We start from the raw sequence: 24,496 nt of genomic DNA, 5'->3' as shown, positions 1-24,496 counted from the left end.
AAGCCGGCATTTTACCTCTACTCCACCTCAACAGATGGCGCCTTTGTGCAAAATACAGCATGTCAAACTATAGACGGTCAATACATAAGGGCTGACTGCTTCTATTCTTTTGTTCTTGTTGTATTTGAGAGGCCCGCGCAGTGATAACTTCTGTTCCTCACTCGTCGATCTTGCAGACGGGCACCATGTTGCTGTTAAAGGAGCCATGAAGAGAAAATGCAAGTTGTTTTATTCGAAAGATTTCGTGTTTTATAGTGCCCCCAGCGCTTGTCCGGATACAAACGGTGCTTTATTCACTGAGAAATTAAAAGAAATTAAACAATTTATGTTAAAATTTTGATTTTCCCGCTCAATCGTGCGTTTCGTGGTCCCAAATGACATCACAGGAACCGACCGCTCTGCAGCCTAGAATCCCTTCATTCACGCATCCGCCGTACAGGGTAGAGACACGTATACGCTGGCGCCGCCATTTTGGGTTGCTCGCTCGCCGCCGAAGCAAGTCATTGTGTCAAAACCGCGCTAAAATTATCGCCGCAACGCGGTTTACTGAAGAAGTTTGAATCATATTGTCTGTTTCGCGTTGCTAGGTCCCGTAGGAAACGAAAAGAATAACGCGTTGAGCCTGTTGGCCCAATTGCGGCGGCACGGGACCGTTCAAAGGTTGTCTCCACCCTGCACAGCGGTGTTGGTTTGTTTACGTTCCGTAACCTAGATGGCGCCACCATACCGTGGCAAGCGTTTGGTTTGTTTTTGCCCGCATTTAAACCTGGCTTGTTTTTGTTCTGGGAGAAAATATTCGTTCCCTGAAACAGTGCTCGCTCGACAAATGGGGTCACGTAAGACACCGTTGCTTGCGTCAATCGGCCAGTGTCGTCTGAGACAACCCCAAGCCCCGTAGTGCTGTGCAGCTAAACCAAGCATGCTGTGCGCAGTACGAACAGCAGAACGCATCAGTACTTCTATGTTTACATGTGCTTTCGTAACTTCCACTGTTTGTCACATCATTCTTATTGCTTTGTAAAGAATGTGCCCTAAATTTAAGCGCAAATCGCTCGTTCGTCTAGTTTGTAAGCTCTACCTAATTTGCGTCTGCTTGTGCCAGCCTCCGCCAATCGCAGAGCTTAGCTCATGTGACATCATAGGTTCTCTTGCGGGAAATGAGCTGGTGGGTCGCATGACCATTCCCGTTTTTCCTAATTATGTAGCTTATTTGAGCGAAGTTTACGTTAAAAGTGGTGTCAGTATGATTCTAACGAGACAATCTTTTGAATGAACCAAACTTGTGTTTTCTCTTCATGGCTCCTTTAAGTTATGTGTCCGGATCGCCTTTGTTTAACCTAATAAAAGCTATCGTACCTGCCTACCTCTGCGACACAAGCCACAGCAGTTGGGCCGGGACGGCGTTTTGCTTGCGGCTTGAGCTATCAGAATCGCGCGGACTTCCCTTCTTGCAACCTCATTTTCCTCAAACCATCTCAGATTTATCATCCGTTTCTCTCTCTCTCTCTCTCTCTCTCTCTCTCTCTCTCTCTCTCTCTCTCTCTCTCTCTCTCTCTCTCTCTCTCTCTCTCTCTCTCTCTCTCTCTCTCTCTCTCTCTCTCTCTCTCTCTCTCTCTCTCTCTCTCTCTCTCTCTCTCTCTCTCTCTCTCTCTCTCTCTCTCTCTCTCTCTCTCTCTCTCTCTCTCTCTCTCTCGAGTAGCCGCGGGCCAAGCGTACTTACGTCTATCAAACTCCGGTTGTTCTCCAGCAGTCTGTACACGCCATGGAGGGGAAATCGGAAGACCTGATTGGTTCCTTCGGTTTGCCACTCGCCGCCGCTCCGCCACCAACGACCTTTTCTGACCAAGCTAGATCAGCGGCGGACGACTTTTTTTCCGCCGCCGCTCGTCGGGCGCGCGGCGCCGGGCGTTGTTCGTCGTCTTTTCGTCGTATATTCGCTCCACGTGTTTGGCCTTTGGGCATGGCGCTTCGACGTCAGCGGTTCGATTACCGGGAAGAGGCTGTGTTTCTGATGGATGCGAAGTATACGAAAATGCACATGCATACCAGGTTTCGGCCCCCTTTGGTGAACGCCAGGTGATCTCAAATTACTGCTAAATTGTTCCACTACGGCGAATTTCGTAGCCTCTGCCCGCACTAAGCCGCAATTCAAACTTTCTTCTCTCTCACTCAGTTCATCTTATACGGTGACTCTGACAGCAGCTTTCCTCCCACCTACAAGTCTAAAATTTATCAGTTATATTACCACTTCAACGAGCGCTCAGCAGCTTTTTTTTAGTTTCGTAATCGACGCTTGCATGAAGCGTGGTGAACCTCAACTTTATCAAAGACCTGCTTGTGACCACAGAAATGATATCCGACAGGTGCTTAGTAGTTGCTAGATGCAATCTCTTCACCCGTAGACTCGTTTACAAAATGGCCGTACTCAGAGTGTCAGGGCCGCACGTAGCGTACGTGTTCTCACGCTAATTTTCTCTGGCTGCTAAGGAGTGGCAAAGCGGAGGCAACGAGGCCCTTTTAGAACACTTAAACGCAATTAAAGATAATTTTCTTTTTCAGAATTCAAGGTCCTTTTTGCACACATCGAACACCGATAACTTGTTATAAACCGTTTGCTGGCGTTTACATGGATCACACGCTGTGACACTGGAACACCGTACAGCACGCATCACTCGTGGTTTTCAATGCGACGCGTTCTTTGTATGCGCCACCTACGCGTATCCTTCTGGCCTCAAAGGTCCGGGCTCGTACAAGCGTCACCGTAGAGGTAACAAGTCTCAAGCATTTATACGGACATGTATGTTTTCTTATTGTTAGCAATGGTGGGATGGTTCATACATAAAGGAAACCTGAAAGGAAACCTTGAGTACACTGCGCAGAACACAAGTACATAACAGGCGGTACGACTGTTCATTTATATGAAAACAGAAATTGGATTGCTTGTTGCGAAAACACGTTCCAATCCCTTCATCTGAAAGAGGCCAGGACTGCAAAAGACAAGAAAGGTGCTGTGACACGCTGCATAGCAAAAGTGGCGTTGCTGCCCTCCTGACGCTGCGTAATCGAACCCCCCTCCCTCCCCCACCTACGAAAAAAGAGGAAAGGAGGTTCTCTGGCTCCGCCGTGAAGCCGCGTATAGCTGGCGTTCCGGTGAAGCGGCCCACGGCATCACTGCAACTACGCCGCACAGCTTAACACCGTCCGAAGTGGTTCCCGTTAATCAACCCACTTTGTGTACCACAGTGTCAGCTGATCAATCTGTTTTAATTTTAATGCGAAGCACTCTTCGGCTGCCAATCCCGGTTTCAAAGGCATGCCTACCTGGCTCACTGGCCTCCTATTACAATATGATCGAATACATCCCTACAGCTGCCCTTAATGTGGGAAGCCCAACACACACGCAAAAACGTACACGCACAAACGCGCACGCACGGTACACGCACTAACCCGTCGGAAAGGTAAAGATGCTTCGCATTCACCGGCAATAATATATCCTGCCTGCAATTATGTTTCCGATCCAGAAGTCCAAAGGCAAGGCATCTCTTGGTCTCTGGAATATTGCGATGGGGGAATTCGAAGAGCGGAGAGAGAGAGAGAGAGAGAGAGAGAGAGAGAGAGAGAGAGAGAGAGAGAGAGAGAGAGAGAGAGAGAGAGAGAGAGAGAGAGAGAGAGTAACTTGGATATCGTTAAAGCCAGCGTGCAAGGGTTCGCGAAACTTGTGAGAACCGGATGTAGCACGCCGTCTGTAATGGCCCCCCACCCAACCGAGGAAAGCGTTGATTCAAATGTCCTGTAGACGCAAGCATTAGCGTCGGGAGTGCATAGAAATTTTCTCTTCTTTTTTTCTCACCTCTTTGCAAGTGCAAGTACTAAACTCGAAGGTCGGAGATGCCAGCGTATCGGCAGAATTCCGACGTGCTTGCACAAGCTAGCGTGAAATGAAGGCGCAGCGGCGCTCGGAGGCGGGAAAAACAAAAATAAAAATAAAAACCGCCCAGACACGCTCTTTCTCGCGCCGTCAGGCACTCAGAGATCGCGTAACTGGGAACGGAATGAACAAAATAAACGGTACGCCGCGTTTGTAGATAAACGTACGTAAATCGCGTCGCACATGTGGCCGCAAGCACGTGCGATTCCCCGCGTTTGTGCGGCACAGCTGTACGCCGGCACGTTCGCTTCTGTGCGCGCGCAGAAGCGAGCTTGACTACGGCGCTCTGTGAAACAAAATTAGAGTGTGCAGATGGTGAACAAAACTCGAGTAAAAAGTTTAAAGAAAAGGCGGAAAGCGTTAAATACAACAAAAAAAAATATGTTCATGTTACTATTTTTCAGGGCCAAGCTTTTCTGTTTCGTCTTGACATGAGACAAGCCGCGGAGAATTAATGTATTTGTTCTCAGCAAACAAGAGCCGTTTTTAAAAAGCGGGTGTTTCTTTTTGTACTTATTGTGGTGCACCTCTACAGGAATAACGCTGCCTGAATGGCACTCTTTAGCAGACACCATACATTCGTCAGCGTTCAGATTCCAGGGACGTCGGTCGGTTGTGCAATGTAATTCGGCACCTGTCTCAGTAGTTTGTACTTGCACAGAGGCACATTTCATCATCATCGCCAGCCTCTTTTATGACCGCTGCAGGACGAAGGCCTCTACTACACACTTCCAACCTCTTCTACTCAGCACTGTCCGGTCTATAATATGAAATTCTCTTGCCTCATCCCTCAATCAGTTACCTGTCTTCCTTTACCTGATAATACCCGTTTCTCGGTAGCCATTCCGTCACCCCGGTGGTCCCCCGGTTGCCAATTCTAGGGGTTAAATCTCAAGCCCAAATTCCCTTCTCCTAACTTAAGCTACGATGTCATCATTCCGAGTTTGCTCTCAAATGATAACGTTCGATTAACGTCCCTCAGCGATCGCTAATTTTGTCACTCTTCCTTCCATTCCTTCGGGCTGACCTTTAAGTTTTCTTTCGAGGCGCAGAGTAACTCCTCCAAGTTTCTCCACCATTGGGAGTACGCATTGGTTGCGTTAACCTCTTTTTAAAGTGATGGAGTTCATTATGGTTACATCTCATTCACGCGAATACACTTTCTAATAGCTGCTATAACAAAGCTGTCTCTCAAACTTTGCGTTAGAAGCTGCATTTTTCGCCCGTTCTGAAACGAACGATCAGGCTCCGGGAACCCATTTGTTTTGTAACACCGGAGAACGTAGCACAAAAGATCCGTCACTCACCTTCCCGTCATCCGGAGCACCGTCCAACTTGGCGAATAGCGGTACCGTTCGGTCCGTGACCACGTCCCAGTTGACGATGCGGCGAAGCGGCCGGTTCCCCTCGAGGCACTGGGGCCTCGAGTTGCGGTGCTGCTGCTGCTGCTGCTGTTCGGGGCCCGACGACCGACATCTCTGGGCCGACGGCGCGTTGGAGGTCGAGTTCAACGCCGCCGTCGAGTTGTTGGTGGCGGCCGAGAGGTTGGACACCGACCTGGGCACGGCGTCGGCGCCCTGCGGCACGGGGGTCGCCGGACCCGCGTTATTGACGCCTCGGCGGCCGCCGCCGTTCCTGCGCTGTATTCCGCTCTGTGTGCATCCCATGCTGGAAACGCCACTCACAAACGCTCATCCTCTCGGGGACTAGACACTCCGAAGACCTCTGGGCGCGCGGCGGCAGGCCGCGGCCGTTGTTGCGTTTAATCGAAACACACACGATCACCACCACTTCGAAGAAAAAACGCGCTGCCAAGGAACGAAAACTGGCACAAGCTGTAACACTGGCCTTCTTTGCTCTTTTTTTCTCGCGGGAGTAGGTGCACCATGGGCCGAACCCCGGGTCTACTACAGGCAAAGAGAGCGCACGTTGCCGGGCGACCTACGAAGGACGCGCGACATTTGACGCAACTTGTCGGAGCAAAGACGTCGTATCCTTCCCGGCTTTCCCAGATAAGATTCTTTGAGTGTCGCGCGGAACAAGGAGGAGGCAATTTGATAGGCGATTGCCGAGGTGGTCACCGATTCCGCCCGAGTGCGCTCGGCGCCGAAGCTGGCCTCCGTTCCGTCCGGTAGCGTAGTGAATGGCACGAAAGATGGTTCCTCGAAACAACGGTGTGTCAATGAGGTCGCGGGGTACTTCCGAGACGCCGGAATATACTGTCTGGTGGGGGAGTTGGACTACACGAGCGGCGTAACTCCTTTGCGCGCTCAAGGTCACCGGCGAGAATGACACCTGCGACGACGGGTTTGAAACTCGCGTGCTCTCACACACTTCACAGCGAACTCTTGCAGCTGCTGTACCGCTGTCAGCACAAGCACATTCACTAACGCACGCACAAGCACACACGCACACACACGCACGGTTGAAATCCTGAAGATCTTCGCAGCGAAGGCGTGCTGGTCGAAGACGAAACTGGCTCTAACCGGCCAGTGGTTCCGACGACGAGCGGGATCGCCTGAACCCCGCTGCGACGCAAACCCCGAGCTGCTCCGCTCTCAGGCCTGTAGGCAGACCACGCTTGCTTCCCTCGCAGCGACTAGGCGTCGGTGAGCTTTCGCAGGAAGCCTTGGTTGAGGCGATGAAAGGAGCCATCGGAACCTTCGAGGCAACGAAGTTTTACTCCGAGAAAGAGAGCTGTTCTGCGTTCCGGCACGTCGTCGTCGCGTCTTCTCCTGCGTAGCCGCGAGCAGCTCGTTACGTCGTCGTATCCCCGGCCAGTCCTGAGCGGCTTGGCCAGCCCCGTCGTCGTTATCGCGAATACGACGGGCACTCACAGGACGGCCGAAAAAAAAATTAACGAAGAGAAAGAGCGAAGGGCGATGGACAGACAGGCTGTCGGCCGACGCACAGTGGTCGCTAGCCCCGCGTCACTTTATGCCTTTACATCATAGTTGGCGCGCGAGCAAAGCCGGCTACGGGAAGGAGTTGAGCAGAGTCCAAGCTTGCAGGCTTGCAGAGAGGAAGGGCGCCTCGCAAGTGAAAGTCAACAGAGTTCGTCGTGTGCGACGCTTCCGCCTAGCGCGCAACGATGAGGCCGACGCGAAGAAAGCGAGTCATAGTGCGCGGCTGCCGCCGTGCCCGAGGCAAGGTTCTAGCAGCGAGAGGCAGCTGACAAGTGCTCCGTGGCCTTCCGCGAGGCGCGTTTGCGCCGTGGCGGCGTCGGCAGCAGACGGCTCGAGCGCGGCAACGACAGCGGCGGTAGCGGCGGCACCGACGGGCGGCCGAGAATGCGCGCACAGCGGCGCGCCGCGCGACGGCTCTACCGTCTCGCGGCGAAGAGCGCAACTGCGCGACGCCGAATAGCCGCGCACATGTGCCGCAGTTCTTGCCGTCTCCCACGGCTCCCTGCATCGCGTTTGTGTGAATTATGTTCCCTTGACATCCTCGTAGATGGTCTCCAAGTGCGCTAAGTGCATGCGCGTAATTTTTTACACCGATCGCAGACGCATGTGGGTCGTTAGCAGCGCCAGCACGCGCGACATTTCTTGTCAAGCCGGGGCACAAGTGGTTGAGTGAAATCACACAGACGCGCGTCTCCTTCTCTTCAGCACTGATACCCTCAAAGACAAAGCGGCCGCACGCATTAAAAACAATTATTGCGATCTCCATAAAAAAACCAAATAAATGATTCTGCTAAGAAATTCTCTTCAATCTTGAATTTACCTACCCGCTCGCCCGCGACACTCCAACTTCGCATATCGACGTGGCCGCGACACCTTGACGCACCGAAAGACTTGATTCTAGATACAGAAGACAGCGCAAGATAGGCAAGGACGATAGAAGAAACGACGACGGCACAGCGGCACAAGATTTGCTTCCTGACACTTTCTAATAGGCTACTGATATTGTATGTTCTGGTCAAACGTTTATTGTTGCAAGTTTTTTCTTACAAATTTAATGCGGTTCTAATCTTTATGGGCGAACATTTTAAAGACTAGCTGTTTGTTATGCATCCGAAGAACCCTCATGTCGTATACATATATATATATATATATATATATATATATATATATATATATATATATATATATATATATATAGTATAAGTAACGAGTCGGATACACAGCAAGAACAATAACAAACAATGTTTACTTACTAGCGGCAACGGGACTTGCCTTCATCAGAGTAAAGTTACATAAAATCATGTAACTTTACTCTGATGAAGGCAAGTCCCGTTGCCGCTACGTAAGTAAACATTGTTTGTTATTGTTCTTGCTGTGTATCCGACTCGTTACTTATACTATTTCTGCGCGCTTTGTGAGTTTATCTCTCTCTAAATTTATATATATATATATATATATATATATATATATATATATATATATATATAACCGAATGAACGAATACTGCTCTCTCTCTCTCTCTCTCTCTCTCTCTCTCTCTCTCTATCTATCTCTATCTATCTATCTATCTATCTATCTATCTATCTATCTATCTATCTATCTATCTATCTCTCTCTTTGTCTCGTTAACCGGCTCACCGTTTTTTCTGCTTATCAAAAAGCTGTAGTCCCAAAACAGGGCTCAACGGATCTTGTTGGCGAGTGTATGCACCTATGAGGCGTAAAATGGTACCACTTAAATAGTCAGTCTGAGAGCACCGATTTGCCTACAGCATTCCCTCCGTGGGAACGCCCACCCATCGGAATTCTGCGTGGACGCTCGATCCGCCGGGATAAAAGAAAAGTACGCGAACAATACGTTAGCACACTCGCAAATTACAAGGAAGGCGACGAAGCTGACATCTACACCGACGCGCCTCTGAATGGAACGACGGCGGCCATTGCCTGGACATCTGCGGACCTGCCGAAATTGAATGGATCCAGGCACATTTCTAACACATACGGCCTCGTAGAAGAGGTAGAACTTCTAGGAATTCTGGGAGCCGCGCAGCAAATTTATAACCATTCCAGCCATCTATCCACGAAGAAATTTCGCATCATCACGGATTCCTATGTTGCTGTCCGAGAGTTAAATCGTCCTTTTTCGCCGAACAATACGGCAACAAACATCCTCACCTTGATAAGAGACCTACAAATTGTAGGCTTCAAAGTTCGAATTGTTTCGACTCCAGGACACACTACAGGCGCAGATGGCAACCGTATGGCACACGACGCTGCCAGGGAGAGGCTACAATCACCTCCCGCCGTGTCCGCCCCCCCTCTCCAAGCAGACTGGCAACTCCAGTCATAGGCGTGCGCAGAGTTCTCGATTAGGGGCGGCAAAGTCTTACCGCTGCGCCCTCCCCCTACCCCCCCCCCCCCCCCCCCCTGCTCTACAGCAACTCCCGACCTCTTCCCATTGAAGGCCTAGCGATTCGAACGCAGTGCAAAGAGGGATGGTTATAAAGTTTTTATTTCAATGCGATGGAATTGCAGCACATTCAAAATGTTTCTGAGCAGACATTTTTACTTTAATGTGTTACATTGGCAAAATATGGGCCAATTTGGCGCCACCCTTCAAATTATTAGGGGGGGCGGCCGCCCCCCCTGCCCCCCCTGTGCGCACGCCTATGACTCCAGTTTCGCCACCTCAAAAAGTAAAGCTGCAAGCGCTTACAGGCAGAAACTCCTGTTGGCATCCTTGCCCCTCTCAAGCGCTTCTCGCGTCCGGGGGAAGCATTCGCCAATAAAGTGTATGCGAATGCAGCGTACACCCCCCACATTATTTATAAATGGACAGCTCCAGCAGGATCCGAATGGCGCTGATGCCCCCCTGTAATCAGGAAAGCACACCAAATCGTTACCACTTAATTTGGCTCTGTCCATTATTCGACCGTAATCGCCACCAGCTTCTAACTCTAGGTCCCACCCCTGTGACTGAACAGGAACATGTTAGTCGGGTCCGTGACGATCCCACCACACTAGAAGCAATCACCGAGTACGCCCTTGAAAACGAACTGTACAAATTAGTGTAACTGCCTGGTAGACTTCCCCGTTCTACCTACAATGTGAACTGACTGCAGCGTGCACTGTTTTCAGTGTGAACCGCGTTGTCTACAGTGTGAACTGTAAATTTAAGTGTGAGCTGTGCGTTTTAGTGCCACTGACTGACTTTTATGTGTTCATTTTGTAATTAGGACGCCAAGACTGCAACTGTGTTCATTGTGCGAGTTGTGACCTTCCCCTTTTCTCCTCATCCTTGCTCCCCCCAGGGCCCAAGGGCCTCTCGTTTAATAAAGTTTTTCATTCACTCACTCTTTATTCTGATGGCTTTAGCAGCAAAAACTAGCTTTAACGCGTAGCATTTCTTGCAGAGTACCCCCACAGCCAGGACCGTGTAACGGACTTCATTTCCGCAAAAGTGGAGATATCGTAGAAGTTCCACCTGTAATCACTATAATAGCGTAAATGGAGATAACTGGTGGCACGAAATTTCGAAAAACTAAAAAGTCAGAAAAAATATAAAAAAGAATTACGGAAAAATGCAGGACGTGTAACGCCCTGCATTTCCATATTAATGCAGATTTCGCGAAAGTTCCACGTGTAATCGTTAAAATGACGTAAATGGAGATGATTGATCGAACAATATTTTCGTAAGCTAGAAAATAAAAAATATATATAAAAAAAATTTACGGAAACAAGCGAAACGTATAACGCATAGTATCCGCTCTCGTATCCGATAATGCAGATTTCGCGACACTTTCGCCTGTAATCGTTACAGTAGCGTAAATGGAGATAATTGGTCGAACGAAATCTTGGAAAACTAAAAAAATAAGAAAATACTATAAAAAATTACGGAAAATGGCGAACCGTGTAACGCCCTGCATTCCCACAAAAATGCAGATTTAGCGAAAGTTCTACCTGTAATCGTTATAATAGCGTAAATGAATATAATTGGTCGAACGAAATTCTGGAGAAAATACATAACAAAAAACGAAAATATTAAAAAATACGCAAAATGGCAAATCGTATAACTCATGGCATTTCCATAATAATGCAGATTTCACGAGTTTCAGTAGAAATCGTTATATTAGCGTAAATGAGATAATTAGAAGAACGAAATTTTGTAACACTAATAAAATAAGAAAAACATAAAACATTGTGGAAAATGGCGAACCATGTAACGCCCTGCATTTCCACAATAATGCAGCTTTCGCAAAAGTTCCACCTGTAATCGTTATAATAGCGTGAATGGAGATAATTTGCCGGCCAGGATTTACAAAAACCAAATAAAATGTGGCTGTAAAAAACTCACACTCAAGACAAGCGGCATAAGAATGCTACGCATTAGTAGATAGTTCTCTGAATGTCTACAGAATTTTTTATTGCAATTATTCCATCTGAAATGCTAGAAAAGAAGAAAAAAGAGAAATATGCACAAGTTTGGCAGCCTTACGATTGCTGCTTAGTGAGAACAGAGCAGCTTAGTGAGCATCTCAGTGAAAACAGACTCAACCAAGCCTCGAAATTATCGCCGTCCATCTCCTCGTGATAGTCTGCCGACTTCATTCCTTTGAAGACGGACAGACAGCCATCAACAAAGCCGTCCTAGCTCGTTGCCGATGTGGGTGACTACCAGCCGCGCTCCTTTTCCGGATGGCTGTTTGAGCCCAGTTATCAAACCACTCTGGAAAGCGTCCTGGGGCGTTTTCACTGTCTCGTCCCTCCAAGCCTTCATCACGGTGTGGCCATGCGTTTACCCAAGCTTCGTCTGTGTAGAACACCTTGCGGTGCTGCTGCCTGCACCTGACGAAGGTACTTTTGCCGCCAAGTCCTCACGTCCTGACGCTCGATCATCATCGAGTTTCGTTTGCGTTTCTCGAAGACGAAGCCGATGTCGCTCAGGGGGCAGCGGATGGTCCACGTTCGAAGGCTGGGGAGATGCTCACTCCTCCGAAATTCTTCTGCAACCTTCTCTGCAGCAGGGGGCTCGTTGCGCCGGAAGAGGTCGTGCATAATGTTTCTCAGCTCGCACAAAGTGAAGCCGTCATACTTTGCAGTGCGGCGTCTGCGGTTATCACTTCCGGGCCTTTTCCGCGAAGGTGTGGTCAGCTTCCCGCCCGTCGCCTTGGCTTTGGATTTGGAGTCTGAAATCTTCCGGAAACAGACAATGGCGGACACACTTGTCGTGTGGCAAGTTTCTGTCGCGCCAAAGTACGGGTGCACCTCTCGCAGCTTCATGTAGACTTTCAAAACTGTCTGCTGAACGTGGCGACAAAGAACAATGCCGCTGCAGTTCTTCCTGTACAGATGCGTCGGCGTTGATGGGCTCTTCGGGCGAGGTGCACTCGCCCCAGACCGCGAACGTGACGAGGAATCTGGAGTAGACGAAACTAACAAATGCGGCTTCAGGTGGAACTGCGTAGTCATGCTCCGCAAAAAAAAATCGACCTCGTACGAGCCGAACCGAGCCGTCCATGATGGAGAATGAGACGGTGAAAAATGCGCGGACAAAAATACAGCGCGCGAAGCAAAAAGGCCACAATACACTAATACTTCGTAATTTCAAAGCTAGTGAATAATGCATCCGTGTGTAAACTACAACACCTAAGCCATGAGAAGTATACTAACTAGGTTGTTTTTGTCTTTATAAGAGTAAAGTTTGGTTCGTTGAAGAAGGTGGTTGGTGTCGTCGTGGAGGGTGGTGAAGGACCCGATGACGAGACGAGGCCAGTAGGTGATGAAGAAAAAGAAGTCTATTTACACGTATTTACAAGAGACGACGAAACATAGCACAAGACAAAACGAAAACTGGATTAAAATTAAAAGGCACCGCAGCGCACAAAGGGGGGTATCGCGGCACGATCCCTGATGGGGGCCTGGAGGCCAAAAAAGGTGCCGAACCGCCGCACGGTAGGCGAGAAATTCGTGGGGCTCTGGCGCCCAGAAACCACCACGGGAGCAAGTCTTAGTGCGACCGCTCTGGGCCGCAGCTCCGAACAAACTCGTTGAAGCATGCGCGAGCAGGACGCACGCAAAGCCGCCTCCTCACAGCCGCGCACATTCCAATTGGGGTTTTGTCCTCCGCTCCCCGCCTGTCCGTCCCCGAAGGTCAGGAGGATAGGAAAACCTTCACCGACGCCGCGTAAAAAGCCGCCGAAGAGACCCAACAAAGGGTTGCGACTCGCTGGCGTCGGCGGACGCCGCCCCGACATTCCGCCACCGGATGGGGGGAAGCAACTAAGCCACAAGAAGGGAGGAGGGTCATCGCCCTGACGAGGGGCATCGGCGCTGGCATCATTACAATAAGGCTTATGTTTTTTTTTTATTTAACACGAAAGTGTTTCATGCCCGGGTACACCAAGATCTCACTCACGTCATATCCGTCACGGAAGTGACGTCGCCAGAAAAAGTGCCATTGACGCTGCGGCGCCCGGATTCGACCCCATGCCCTCTCAAGACCCCTCGCCGCAACGGGATGTACGTGGCGCTCTAGCGACTGCGCTATGAGCAGCAACGTGAGCAGCTCTACGAACGCGCCTTATGTCCTTCCCTATGACCCATTCAGATGGTGCTACCGTCTAGGAGAGGCGAATCGAAGTAGCGCATCATGGCGTTAATGAGCGCCGACAGTTGGCGTCTCGATGCCATCGCCTTCGTGTTCGGGGGACGCCCGTGAATTGAGGCAAGGCTCCGCTGGGGCGTTGTTCCCATGACCGTTGTGTTTCAAGATGCTGTTTCTGTGCATGTCATTTTTTGTTTTGGTGTCCGGGAATAAACCGGTTATTTTTGTTGTTGTTTCTGGCGTGTCGGCGTCACTTAATCTGGCGGGGTCAGGCTCGCGAGTGCTTCGCACATGAAGGAGGTTTCTTTAACATTCAACTGCTCCTGTAAAGGCACCTTTCACTTTCGTGTTCTACCGATTCCTATCAAAGAGGGATCACCAGAATTTTTGCACCGCGTTTTGACTGGGATTGGCAATTTTTTTATATTTTTACGTTTTAATACATGTTAGTCGTGGTAATGTATTTGAAATTAAAATTATTGTATGACATTAATGTATGATGTTAAATTAATTCGTAATTAATGTATGAGATTTAAAGAACCCGCAAATACATTAAGTTCACTTATTCTGTTTTTGGCAGGTTCTTTTATTTTGTGCTTCCAAAAATATTCGCCGTAACGCACTCTTAGCGCCGAGCGGAGGAACAGCCGGTTGCGGTGATGCGGTGCAGTGACAACTTCCGTGGTCGTTCTTAAGTTGTAACCGAGTATAATGCATCATAACTTGATTCCTCATCCGGGAAAAACTTTCTAACCAGGAAAACACTGATGTAAAATAACGACAGCACTAATGGTAAATTTATCAACACGAGGAGAACCATTATTACCGTATTTAGTCGCGTAACGATCGCACTTTTTTTCAAAAAAATTCGATGCAAATTTAGGGGTGCGTTTATTACGCCTGGTAAATTTTTCGCGAAACATGCTTGTGCACAGAAAACGCAAGCAAGCTGTGGTTAAAACTTTTTACGATAGCTCTTATGAACATAAAAAATGACAAACAAAAACAATAAAGACTCCGCACAGCGCCGCCAGTAGCTTTGCAAAGTGAGGCTAAATTCAGTGTTGTTGTGAATTGCGGAACTTGCCGGAACGAGTTTGCTGCGAGATGACGATAGTTCGACGAATAAGTGGCTGCCACTGCCACAGTGGCGGACATCAAAACAGACATGTCTGCCGACGTAGCAACCTCAGCCCGTTTCTTTCTTTGTCTTGTGAGTACATTATGTGCATTTAGTGAGAATTTCTTCCTCATCAATATTGCACGCATGCTTTCCAAAACCGCTAATATCGGCGAGATTGCCGCAATAACGTAGCCATGTCCTGTTTGAAAGGGAAGGAGAGAGAGGTACGCACGACCAGCTAGACTTGGCACAAGTACGACACATTGCTGCGGCTAGTTTCAGGGTGCGTTCATTGTGAGCGAAATGAAAAAAAAAAAAGAACTTTGACGGCAAACTGCAGGGGTGCGATCATTACGCGAGTGCAATCGTTATGCGAGTTAATACGGTAAGTTCCCCCAGAAAAAAAATGTCATTTGACTTGCCATGATTTTTCAATGTATTCTGGGAATGGACCGGGTTCTGAAGTCAACCGTATAAAAACGCACTTAAATTACTTGTTCCGTGCTGTGAAATAGAGGCGTGACAGTCATATTCGTGTAAAGCTATTTAAATGCTTTTTTTGTACCCATGGCGCCATATAACATGGCGAAAGCTTAGTCACGATACAAAAAAAAAAAACGGCGAAATAATGGGAAGCTAGAATGAAGTGTACGAATTGTGTACATGTACAACCATACCATGAGTGTTGGTAGTTAAATAAGATCCGTTTTTATTAAATTCATGCCTATGTTCTTTGTTCGATGTGAAATATACTCTGCAATGGAGGAGCCCCGGAAAAGAAATCGGCTTCAAAAAAGCGATGGCGAAAGGTGACGCCTTAAAATTGACGCCAAAAAACTTGCTTGGGTTCACAAAGATATATCTTTCTATATGAAACATAAATCCGGATATCCGAATATTCGGATGTAAAACCGGTTAACACGCTCGGCAAACCGGACACTCTGGTTATCCAGCTATGCGGCTTTCAAAGTCGAATAATCGCTGAATCGACTAACTGGATAACCGGTTTTGTCGCAAACCCGGTTTGGTATTGCCCCACTACTTTGGAGGAACTGCCTAGGCATATACAGAGGTTTCGCTATGCATATTTCTTGCCGTCAAGAAGGCTGTGACGGGGAAAATATATACTGCTGAACGACTCTTTCGAGCACGGAAGGTGGTCGGCCTATAAGACCTGTAAGATAGTCCGCACAAAGCAAGTGGCAGTATGCCGTGCTTCTACCGTTGTGAGCTAGAATCGCCAAACAACTGCTGCACTTCGAAGCAAGTTTAAGTACAAATAAACTATGTAACGGCCAACGATCACAGGTCACGGGGTTTTAACTCCAATCGAGTTTCGAGAGCGAACGATCCATCAGCTTCAAGGAATGATCTTTTCTTCCGCAATTTTAGCACGAAAGTGTTTTATTCCGGGAGACACGAAGATTTAACTGATGCCATATCCGTCACGGAAATGACGCCAGTACAACGCAGCAAGCGGCCTGTAAAGGGTGCACCCCTGCACACAGGGTCGTGTTGCGGGGAAGAAACCTTTAGTACTAAAGAGTACTGTTACGAAGCGGCCAGCGCCGCCGTACTTTCCCGCAGCACTCCACGGCTGTGCGGCGAAGCCACCTCGTGCGCCTTTCTGCCGTCATGCGCCACCATGTCGGTGACAAGTTGCGACAAGCCGCGTCAGACGCTTCGTTTTCGGCGCATTTCAAAACTTCGGCCGTTGCCGGCGAGGCTCGTCTCCACGCTCTTCAAGGACACAGAGGCCCCGCGAACTCAGCGAAGTCCTCCTCTCTCCCCTCTCCCGGACTCAACGTGCGCCAAGGCTGTGAACGGCTTACGAACTCTGGAAAGAGCGTTGTGTGTGTCTGTGACGTTCGCGGCGTGTTGCCGCTTGTTGCGTTTTGACCGTTACCGCTTTGGGGTATAAATAGACCCCCGCAAGCGTTGTAAACCATTCCTGTTTGAGCAGCGAATCGTTGCTGTCGCTCTGCTCGAGTCTTGTATTGTAACCTCGCCCGTCGGGGCATTGTTCTTTGGTTTCGGCTCACCTCTCGCTATGAAGTAAACAGTTACGTTGGCCTATCAGCTCAGGACCTCTCCCCGGCTGCAGTCGGCCTTCCCGGTCGCAACAGTACGCTATATTTAGGGTTGTTCGTTTTCGTGTTTTATATTTTAACACGAAAGTGTTTTATGCCGGGATACACCAAGATTTTACTGGCATCATATCCGTCACGGAAATGACGCCAGTACACCTTTCCCGAAGCGACCTGCCAGCAGCACGTCGCTCGCGAAGCATAGCCACAAGACAGCCACCGACCCACAAATCATGCTCAGCTACAGATTTCACTGCACATTTAACTTTCGTTTTTTGCCTATTCCTATGACAGATGAGTCAACCACAATTTTTTTAGTTATGAATCGAGCGTTGTGAGAACGTGGCTGCCAACCGAATGGGACGGAGGCGGAGCGAGGGGAGCGTTTATTGGCTACTGAGGTTGTTTCCTCTAGATGTGTGCACCACATGATCGCAGGAGAATCAGCAAGCTCTCATCTTAGTTCCCTGCGGCATACGGTATTACTGCACAATTTGCAGTTTTATTATGTTCGAATAAATTTTGTAAAGAAAAGTTCATACGATTTCAAACTTAAAGTTTTTCTAGTGGGGCATTTAAATATAGGCCATTGTCCGTTCAAGGGATGCGGTAGCTTCAGGCACCCGACTAAACCTATAAAGCCTGTCATTTAAACCTGTCTTGCTACGTTCGAAGTTTGCAAAGGCCAGCTTCTTTATTTTTTGTGGAAAATCTTAGTTTTCTCAACATCTCTTTCAATTGGTCCATTCGTATATGAGCGAATGATGATGATGATGATGATGTTGATGACGATGACGATGATGATGACGATGATGATGACGACTACTACTACTACTACTACTACTACTACGACGACGACGACGATGATGATGATGATGATGGTGATGATTATGATGATGATTGTGATGATGATGATGATGCCTTCTATGAAGATAGCATGAACCGTAAAGAAGGATCTGGCAGGGCTAATTCAGGCTACTTCGCTGTCGTGGAAACTGGTGGGTAGAAAGCTCTTCAGGGTTAAAAAAGGAGGATATTGCAGAATCAACCGGCGCTCTTCCTCTTCTTCACAGTTTACAAAAACTCAAATAAGTAATAAACTGCTACACAATGCAAGCATCTATACTAGAGAAAAATACTATACGGACTAAAAAAACAAAAAAAATCGCGGTCAGTTCCTCTTTCGCGAATATTGGTATACGAACATACGTCGAAAATGGCAAGAAAAATTCCTATAGATTGTCATGTTTCTGCGTGCCGTACTGTCGTCTTAGGCCAATCTACATAAACCTAGCTGTGACCCCGGTCCCAACAATGAGGCAGAGAAGAATGGGATGGATGGCTAAGGCGTTGCGCTGCTGAGCACGAGGTCACGGGTTCGATTCCCGGCCGCGGCGGCCGCTTTTCTGATGGAGGCGAAAAGCAAAAACGCCCGTGTGTACGAGATTTCGGCGCACGATAAAGATCCCCAGGTGGTCAAAATTAATCCGGAGCCCTCCACTACGGCGCGCCTCATCGCCTGCGTTGCGTCGGCGCGTTAAACCCTACAATCAATCAATCAATCAATCAATCAAGAATGGGATGGAGTGCATTGCGCAGGCATTCTCAGATAATAAATGGCAGCCTACCATTGTCTCTGAAGAAGAAAGTGTATGACAGCTGCATCTTACCGGTACTCACCTACGGGGGTAAAAACTTGGAGGCTCACTAGGGTTCAACTTAAATTGAGAACAACGACTCAGCGGGCTATGGAACGGAAGACGATAGGTGTAACATTACGGGACAAAATGAGAGCGGAGTGGGTCAGGGAACAAACGCGTGTTAAGGACATATTAGTAGAAATTAAGAAGAAATGGGCGTGGACAGGGCATGTAATGCGAAGACAAGATAACCGTTGGTCATTAAGGGTAACAGAGCGCTGCCCTAGAGAAGACAAGCGTGGCAGGGGGCGGCAGAAAGTTAGGTGAACAGATGATATCAAGAAGTTTGCGGGGATAAATTGGTCGCAGTTAGCACAGGACCGGTATAACTGGAGACCAATGGGACAGGCCTTTGCCCTGCAGTGGGCGTAGATATGATGATGATGATGACGACGACGACGATGATGAGGGTGTGGTGATGATGATGATGATGACGACGACGACGACGACTGTCGTCGTGTCGTATCGTTATTCTGGTGTTCTGTCGTGTGTCGTATTTCTGTCGTGATTCTGATGTTCCGTCATGACGTATTCCTGTCTCGTCGTGATCCGGATGTTCCATCAGTAGTTGCAAATGGTCAGAATGTTATTGCCCATTTTGAAGAGTGGCGTAAGTGCAACACATGGAATTTTTAATGAACAACGCCAGGTAAATTCATTCCAAGTGATGGAATGGAATGTACACGTACGTAGTATAACATGTTACGCATTGAAGGCCCCACCATTACATTGAAATAGAGGTTCGTTTTCCGTTGACTAGAAACGGAAAACTGGCGAACTTGTTCCCCTCTACTCTCCTGCCACGTCCCCAATTTTAAAATTGTAAGTTTCATTTCTAGATTGAATGGGTGCCGAGGAAAGTGGTGAAAATATTTCTCTTCCATGAGAGGAAAAAAAACAAACAGCTTCAGAGCTGTCCTCATGATAGAATTGTCTTGTTGCGGCTGCTGTCTTTTGTGTGGATAGCTTCATGCATCGCGACACACTTTGTCATGGCAGCCGCCTGTGTAGTGACTACAAGATCCTGTCGTCGCCACAGCTGGTTATGTCCCAACAGCATGATGGCTGTCGTAGCGACAGGCAGTTTTGTTGCGACTACAGGAATCTAACTGTGACTAACGGTTTGTCGTTGAGAAAATTGACTTTGTCGTTACGACGTAAATGTTTGTCGCAACAACAGATGGCTTTGTCGTAACAAAAGGACTTCTGTTGTAACAACAAAGCTTTTTTTTTTTGTCGTACGACAGGAATTCTTGTTACGTTTCTGCGGTATTCCTGTTGTCATTTTAGACTGGCCTGGCGCTTCAGGCTTAAACATCAACAAAAATATATATGGAAGTCTGGCGAGTTCAATTTGGCGAATTCGGTTTTCCCAGAAACAGATGAGTATCCTCGACCTATGGGTGCATGATGCCGGGGGTAATACGCCATAAATTTGCACTTATTTTGTGCGCACCAAGTACGGCGGAGGGCATCTGAAAAAGTTAGCCATCCCTTTTAACACCGCCTCCCAAGCTTTCCTCTGAACGTTGAGGAAGGCATGAATACAATTTTGTTTGGCTGTTTCGTGTAGTTTCTGCTCTTACGACCATCCGGATCGGTCGCAAAAAAGGACGCCTAACCACTCTTCTGATGTAGAGAATGCTAAAGAATGCTAAAAAATGATTGTGGCCACCGTGCACGGTGGCCACAATCCTGAGACATTTGAACCACATTGCTGAGTTTGTCTTTATTTCAACCTATGAAAGAGAGGTTCGATGGGGAGAGAGGAGGGGCAGTTACGTGACAGGGGCGGCCGAAGACGACGACATTTGCAGCCAAGTGAGCAGATATATACGCGGTCAATTTTTGTGCGTTCATTTTACGAAAGTTCACGTTAACGGCAATGCTAGAACAAGAATACATATTTGCTGAAAATAAAAATGACAAAAATGACAAATGTGTTTAACTGTACATGCATTCCGAGTTTTTAAATATGAAAACCCAGAACGCTGAACTGTAAACATGGTACATGTAATCGTAAGCGCACGCACACAGCCTCCCCATGAATCCGCTCCAGTGTAACGTGACGAGTGGATGACACGCATGATCACTGTGGAGGAGACATCCTGGAATTCGGGTTTTGTTTTCCTGGTTGATTGATTGATTGTGGGGTTCAACGCGCTGACGCAGCGCAGGCGATGAGGTGCGCCGTAGTGGAGGGCTCCGGATTAATGTTGACCAGGCCTGGGGATCTTTAGCGTGCGCCGAAATCTCGTACGCACGGGGGTTATTGCTTTTCGCCTCCATCATAAAAGCGGCCGCCGCTGCCGGGAATAGAGCCCGCGACCTCGTGCTCAGCAGCACAACGCCTTAGCCACTGAGCCACCGCGGCGGGTGGTTTTGTTTTCCTAGGCAAGACAGTATTACTCAGATACACCAGTACTTTTAGGCAGCAATTTCAGGCACCCGTTCCTGGCTCGGACGCTGACGTCGGCGTAACCGAGCGAACACGAGAAGCCCAGAGAATGATGAAAATGTGCGAATGAGGAACGCGGCGGAGAACAAGGATAGCGTGAGAAGGAAATGAAACTTTTAGTATTAGTTTTAATCAGAAAATCATGTGCAAGTGGTACCGTATCCACGGTAATCCATTGGCCGTCTTGACCACGGCTGCCCTCTCGACGAGGATGAGCTGGTCCGGGAGGAGGAGGCCAGACAGCAGCGTCTCTCACTGCTCTTGGGGGTGGGGGAAAAAGAGAATTAGTGGTGGCAATCCTGGCGTAACTTTACATTCGACAATAATGGGCCTGAGTGTCCCTGGCTGCTGCCAGAATTTGCATTCGGCTGAATATTGGCTTGGGGACATTAGGTTAAGTCGGGTGAGGTGAGGATATATGTATTTCATTGAAGAAGCCATGGAGTTGTTTCATGATCCTTTGTGAGGCTTATATGTGGGAGTGTGAATTTTTTCCTACTAAGCCAACAGTTCCGAGTAATCTCTTGAAATGTAGTGAGTGGGTAAGCTCTACCGTATTCTCCATCACCTGGTTTGTCAGTACGTGGGCCTGTTGGTGAGAAAATTCGTTGCCCTCCATGGAGGCGTGGGCAGGCGTCCACACGTTTTGCACCTTTCGGTTGGGGGATCGACTTGATAATATTCGATGTGCTAGAGGGGCAACCCATCCCGATTGGTAACTTCGGTACGCTCCTTGAGAGCCCTTGATGATTGTATGGGATGTGGTCTGCGTGAGCGCCAGAGCGAGGGCTGATTCTTCAACTTCTTTAGTTAAACTTGTTTTTACAGTAGCACTTATCTGGCTTGGTCGTCACTATACTGCTGTCTTGGCCTTTCGTCCAGGGAGATCAGCTGCCTCAGTATAGACCGTGTTTTGGACTGCTCCACACACCTTGTTCAAAGCTTTAGCTCTCGCTTTCCGCCGGCCTGTGTGGTGGACGGGGTGCACATTCTTGGGTAGAGGACGAAAATTCACTTGCTCTATCCATTGGTCAGGAATTTATAAGGGTTGGTTTCCAGCGTCGGAAGTCCACTTGATCTTCTCGATGACTTTTCTTCCCGGCTGAGTCTTGACTAATCTTGACTTTAGGGTTGAGAGATGGCCTTCCACTAGCTCGTCTACCGTGTCGTGCAAGCCCATTCTCAGCAGCCCGTCGGTGGATGTGCTAATGGGAATGCTTAGGGCGTGCTTTGTTGCTTTCCGTATGAAAGTGTTAATTTTGTCGGCGTCTTTCTTGCTTAAAATCAAATACGGTATGATGTAGGTAATTCTGGAGAGTACAAGTGCCTGAACGAGGCGAAGGCTGTCTGCTTCCGCGAGTCCCCCGTGCCTATTTACCACTTTGCTTATCATGTGAATGACCTGTTCAGTGGTTTTCGCCAAACGTTGGATCGCGACGTTACTTTTACCATCGGCTTGAATGTGGAGGCCAAGTACTCGAAGGGATTGGCAAGTATTGATTATGTGTCCCTCCAAGCCGACGTAGATGTCTTCTGGCTCCTTCTTGTTCTTTCCAGACCACACAATCAATAGCTCAGACTTTTCGGGTGAGCAGCTGAGGCCGCACTTTTTCGCATACTGGCTGACGGCATCTGTTGCTTGTTGTAGTGTGTCCTGTAGCCCTCCTGTGTCCTGTGTCCTGTGTGTCCTGTAACGCTGAACGTGAGAACAGCCCAGCGTAGTACGGCAGAAGAGCCTTGGTAGAACAACCGCGTACAAATTACATCGCCCCATTAAAACAAAGAAAGACCCCTTTGAAGACTCGTTCGTCTGCCCCGCCGCCGCGGCTCCGTAACGGAGCCCACTAAGCATTGCGTCATCTTTGCATTCGCAACTGCTGCAACAAGCGACAGTGATGAATATCCACGAAGCTGTGCGCATGGTTGGACTCTGCATGGCGTGCCAGTCACTAGATGGTGCAAGCTAGCCTAAGGCAGAACTTTCAATCTGAGTATAGAAACACGGAACTGTGCATGTTGTTGGGCGCTGACAAGCGGGCAATTTACTAGACGGCACAAGGTGGCCTATGGTGCGTAATTTCAACCTGGTGTAAAGCAACTCAGCTGAGAGGTCTCGATTTGGCCAGTTTGTCGCGTTGCATTGCCGCAACCTCGTAAGCCTCAGCATTAACATTAAAATTAATATCGCGACCTCAACGTAGCACTCGGAAACATAACGTAGCAGCACTAAACTCAGCAATATTTCACCGCATGGAACACTAAACTTAGCGGCATAACTCAGCGATACATCCAGTGACAATTCCCTTGCATTTACACGTAATAAGAATTACGTAGGTGCCTCCGTGGTTATCATAACTATAATTCGAAGGGGTAAGGATATCCGGCGATATCGAGTTGTGTTTATTTGTTTATCCGTTTTTTTTTTGCAGGGGTGGGCGATTGATCGATTAACCTTCCGATTAATCGATTAATGATTTAGTCGCGATTATTTTCTTATGGATTAATCGGTTGAAATTACGTGAGCGAAATGAAACAAGAATTTCATGTTTAAATTGTGCGCAAGCGTGTTGACTATCATATTCGTGTTAAAATAACCTCCCTTACCTTGCAACAGAAAACGATGCAGGTGTGCTCAGAGATGATAGCCATAGTGATTAAAGCCGCAAGCCGATAGCCAAGACAGACAGGAAAATGGGCACTGTAAATACAAATATACATAGTGCACAAAAAAAAGCCAGTGGGCACTCCCACCGCTTTATCCTCATAGAAACCAACTATGACGTAAGTAAACCATGACTAATTGACCCCCCCCCCCCACAATCACGGCACGTGCCAATGTTCCTGATTCCAGAAATAGGGCGAATGAGAAATGCGGTGATAAGCCCGCATCATAATCTGCTCAACTTATCAGGGATGTCTGTGATGTGCTAGCATGACTTAGCCCCCCCCCCCCCCCCTTTTTTTTTTCAATTTTCTTCTCTCTTTCTAAATCTGTTTAGCGCTCCACTCTGTCCTTTCACTCCTCCTCTACTCTTCCTTCCCCGCACTCGGTTGTATGTAGGTGAGCTCCCTGCCGAGCTCAATAATATTACCAGTGCACTTCAAACGATCCCTTAATATTAATAATAATCCTGGATGCAGAACTCCATGCCTTCATTCAAGCCATAGACTACCTCATGCTTGACTTTCACTCCTTCGTGCCTTCCCAGATACGCATCCTGACGGACTCTTTCGAAGCCCTACAGATTCTAAAAAGTCCCACGTCGACCAATACCATGTCCAACAAAATTCTTCATCAGATGTCCATCCTGAAATCTAGCGGCATTCATGTTCGCATCGACTGGTCACCTGGACACGAGGAGTCATCACCGGGGAACCAGGCAGCCCACTCGGCTGCACGGGAGTGTATAACCTCCAGTCCTCCGCTGCTACCCGACTTGGCTCCTCCACCTACTGAGACATTACCACCAGCTACACAGCTTCAACGTTACAAAAAGGAAAAAAAAAAGACCACCCGAAGGCCCTCACTCCAAGCGGCTTTTTATCCGCTCTGCCCTCGCTCCCAAGATCAGCCGAAATTTTCGTAAACAAATATTTTGCCAATGCTAGCCTTACCCCAGAGACCTTCCGTAAATGGTGCACCCCCTCCCATGCCCGCCAATCTCCAGCACTTAAATTGGCACTGTCCGAA

The 24,496-nt window shown here is 48.3% G+C and overlaps 1 protein-coding gene across 4 annotated transcripts in view; it reads right to left on the bottom strand.

The window, feature by feature from the left end:
* LOC144169901 (high affinity cAMP-specific and IBMX-insensitive 3',5'-cyclic phosphodiesterase 8B-like) overlaps positions 1-7,212 on the bottom strand; it is a 369,064-nt gene extending 361,852 nt beyond the window's left edge. For 3 of the 4 annotated variants that reach the window (XM_077699326.1, XM_077699327.1, XM_077699328.1), the window contains exon 1: positions 5,236-7,212. In XM_077699326.1, coding sequence (XP_077555452.1) covers positions 5,236-5,595 — 360 coding nt within the window. In that variant the 5' untranslated portion in view covers positions 5,596-7,212. The remainder of the gene's footprint in view (positions 1-5,235) is intronic. The other variant, XM_077699329.1, reaches the window with a different exon arrangement.
* Positions 7,213-24,496: the final 17,284 nt, after the last annotated feature.

Source organism: Haemaphysalis longicornis, unplaced genomic scaffold, assembly GCF_048455015.1.
Source record: "Haemaphysalis longicornis isolate Haplotype H1 unplaced genomic scaffold, Haemaphysalis longicornis Haplotype H1 scaffold_2, whole genome shotgun sequence".
NCBI classification, from domain to species: domain Eukaryota; kingdom Metazoa; phylum Arthropoda; class Arachnida; order Ixodida; family Ixodidae; genus Haemaphysalis; species Haemaphysalis longicornis.
The sequence above is the reverse complement of the archived record's forward strand: the minus strand, read 5'-3'. Positions and strand labels throughout refer to the sequence as shown.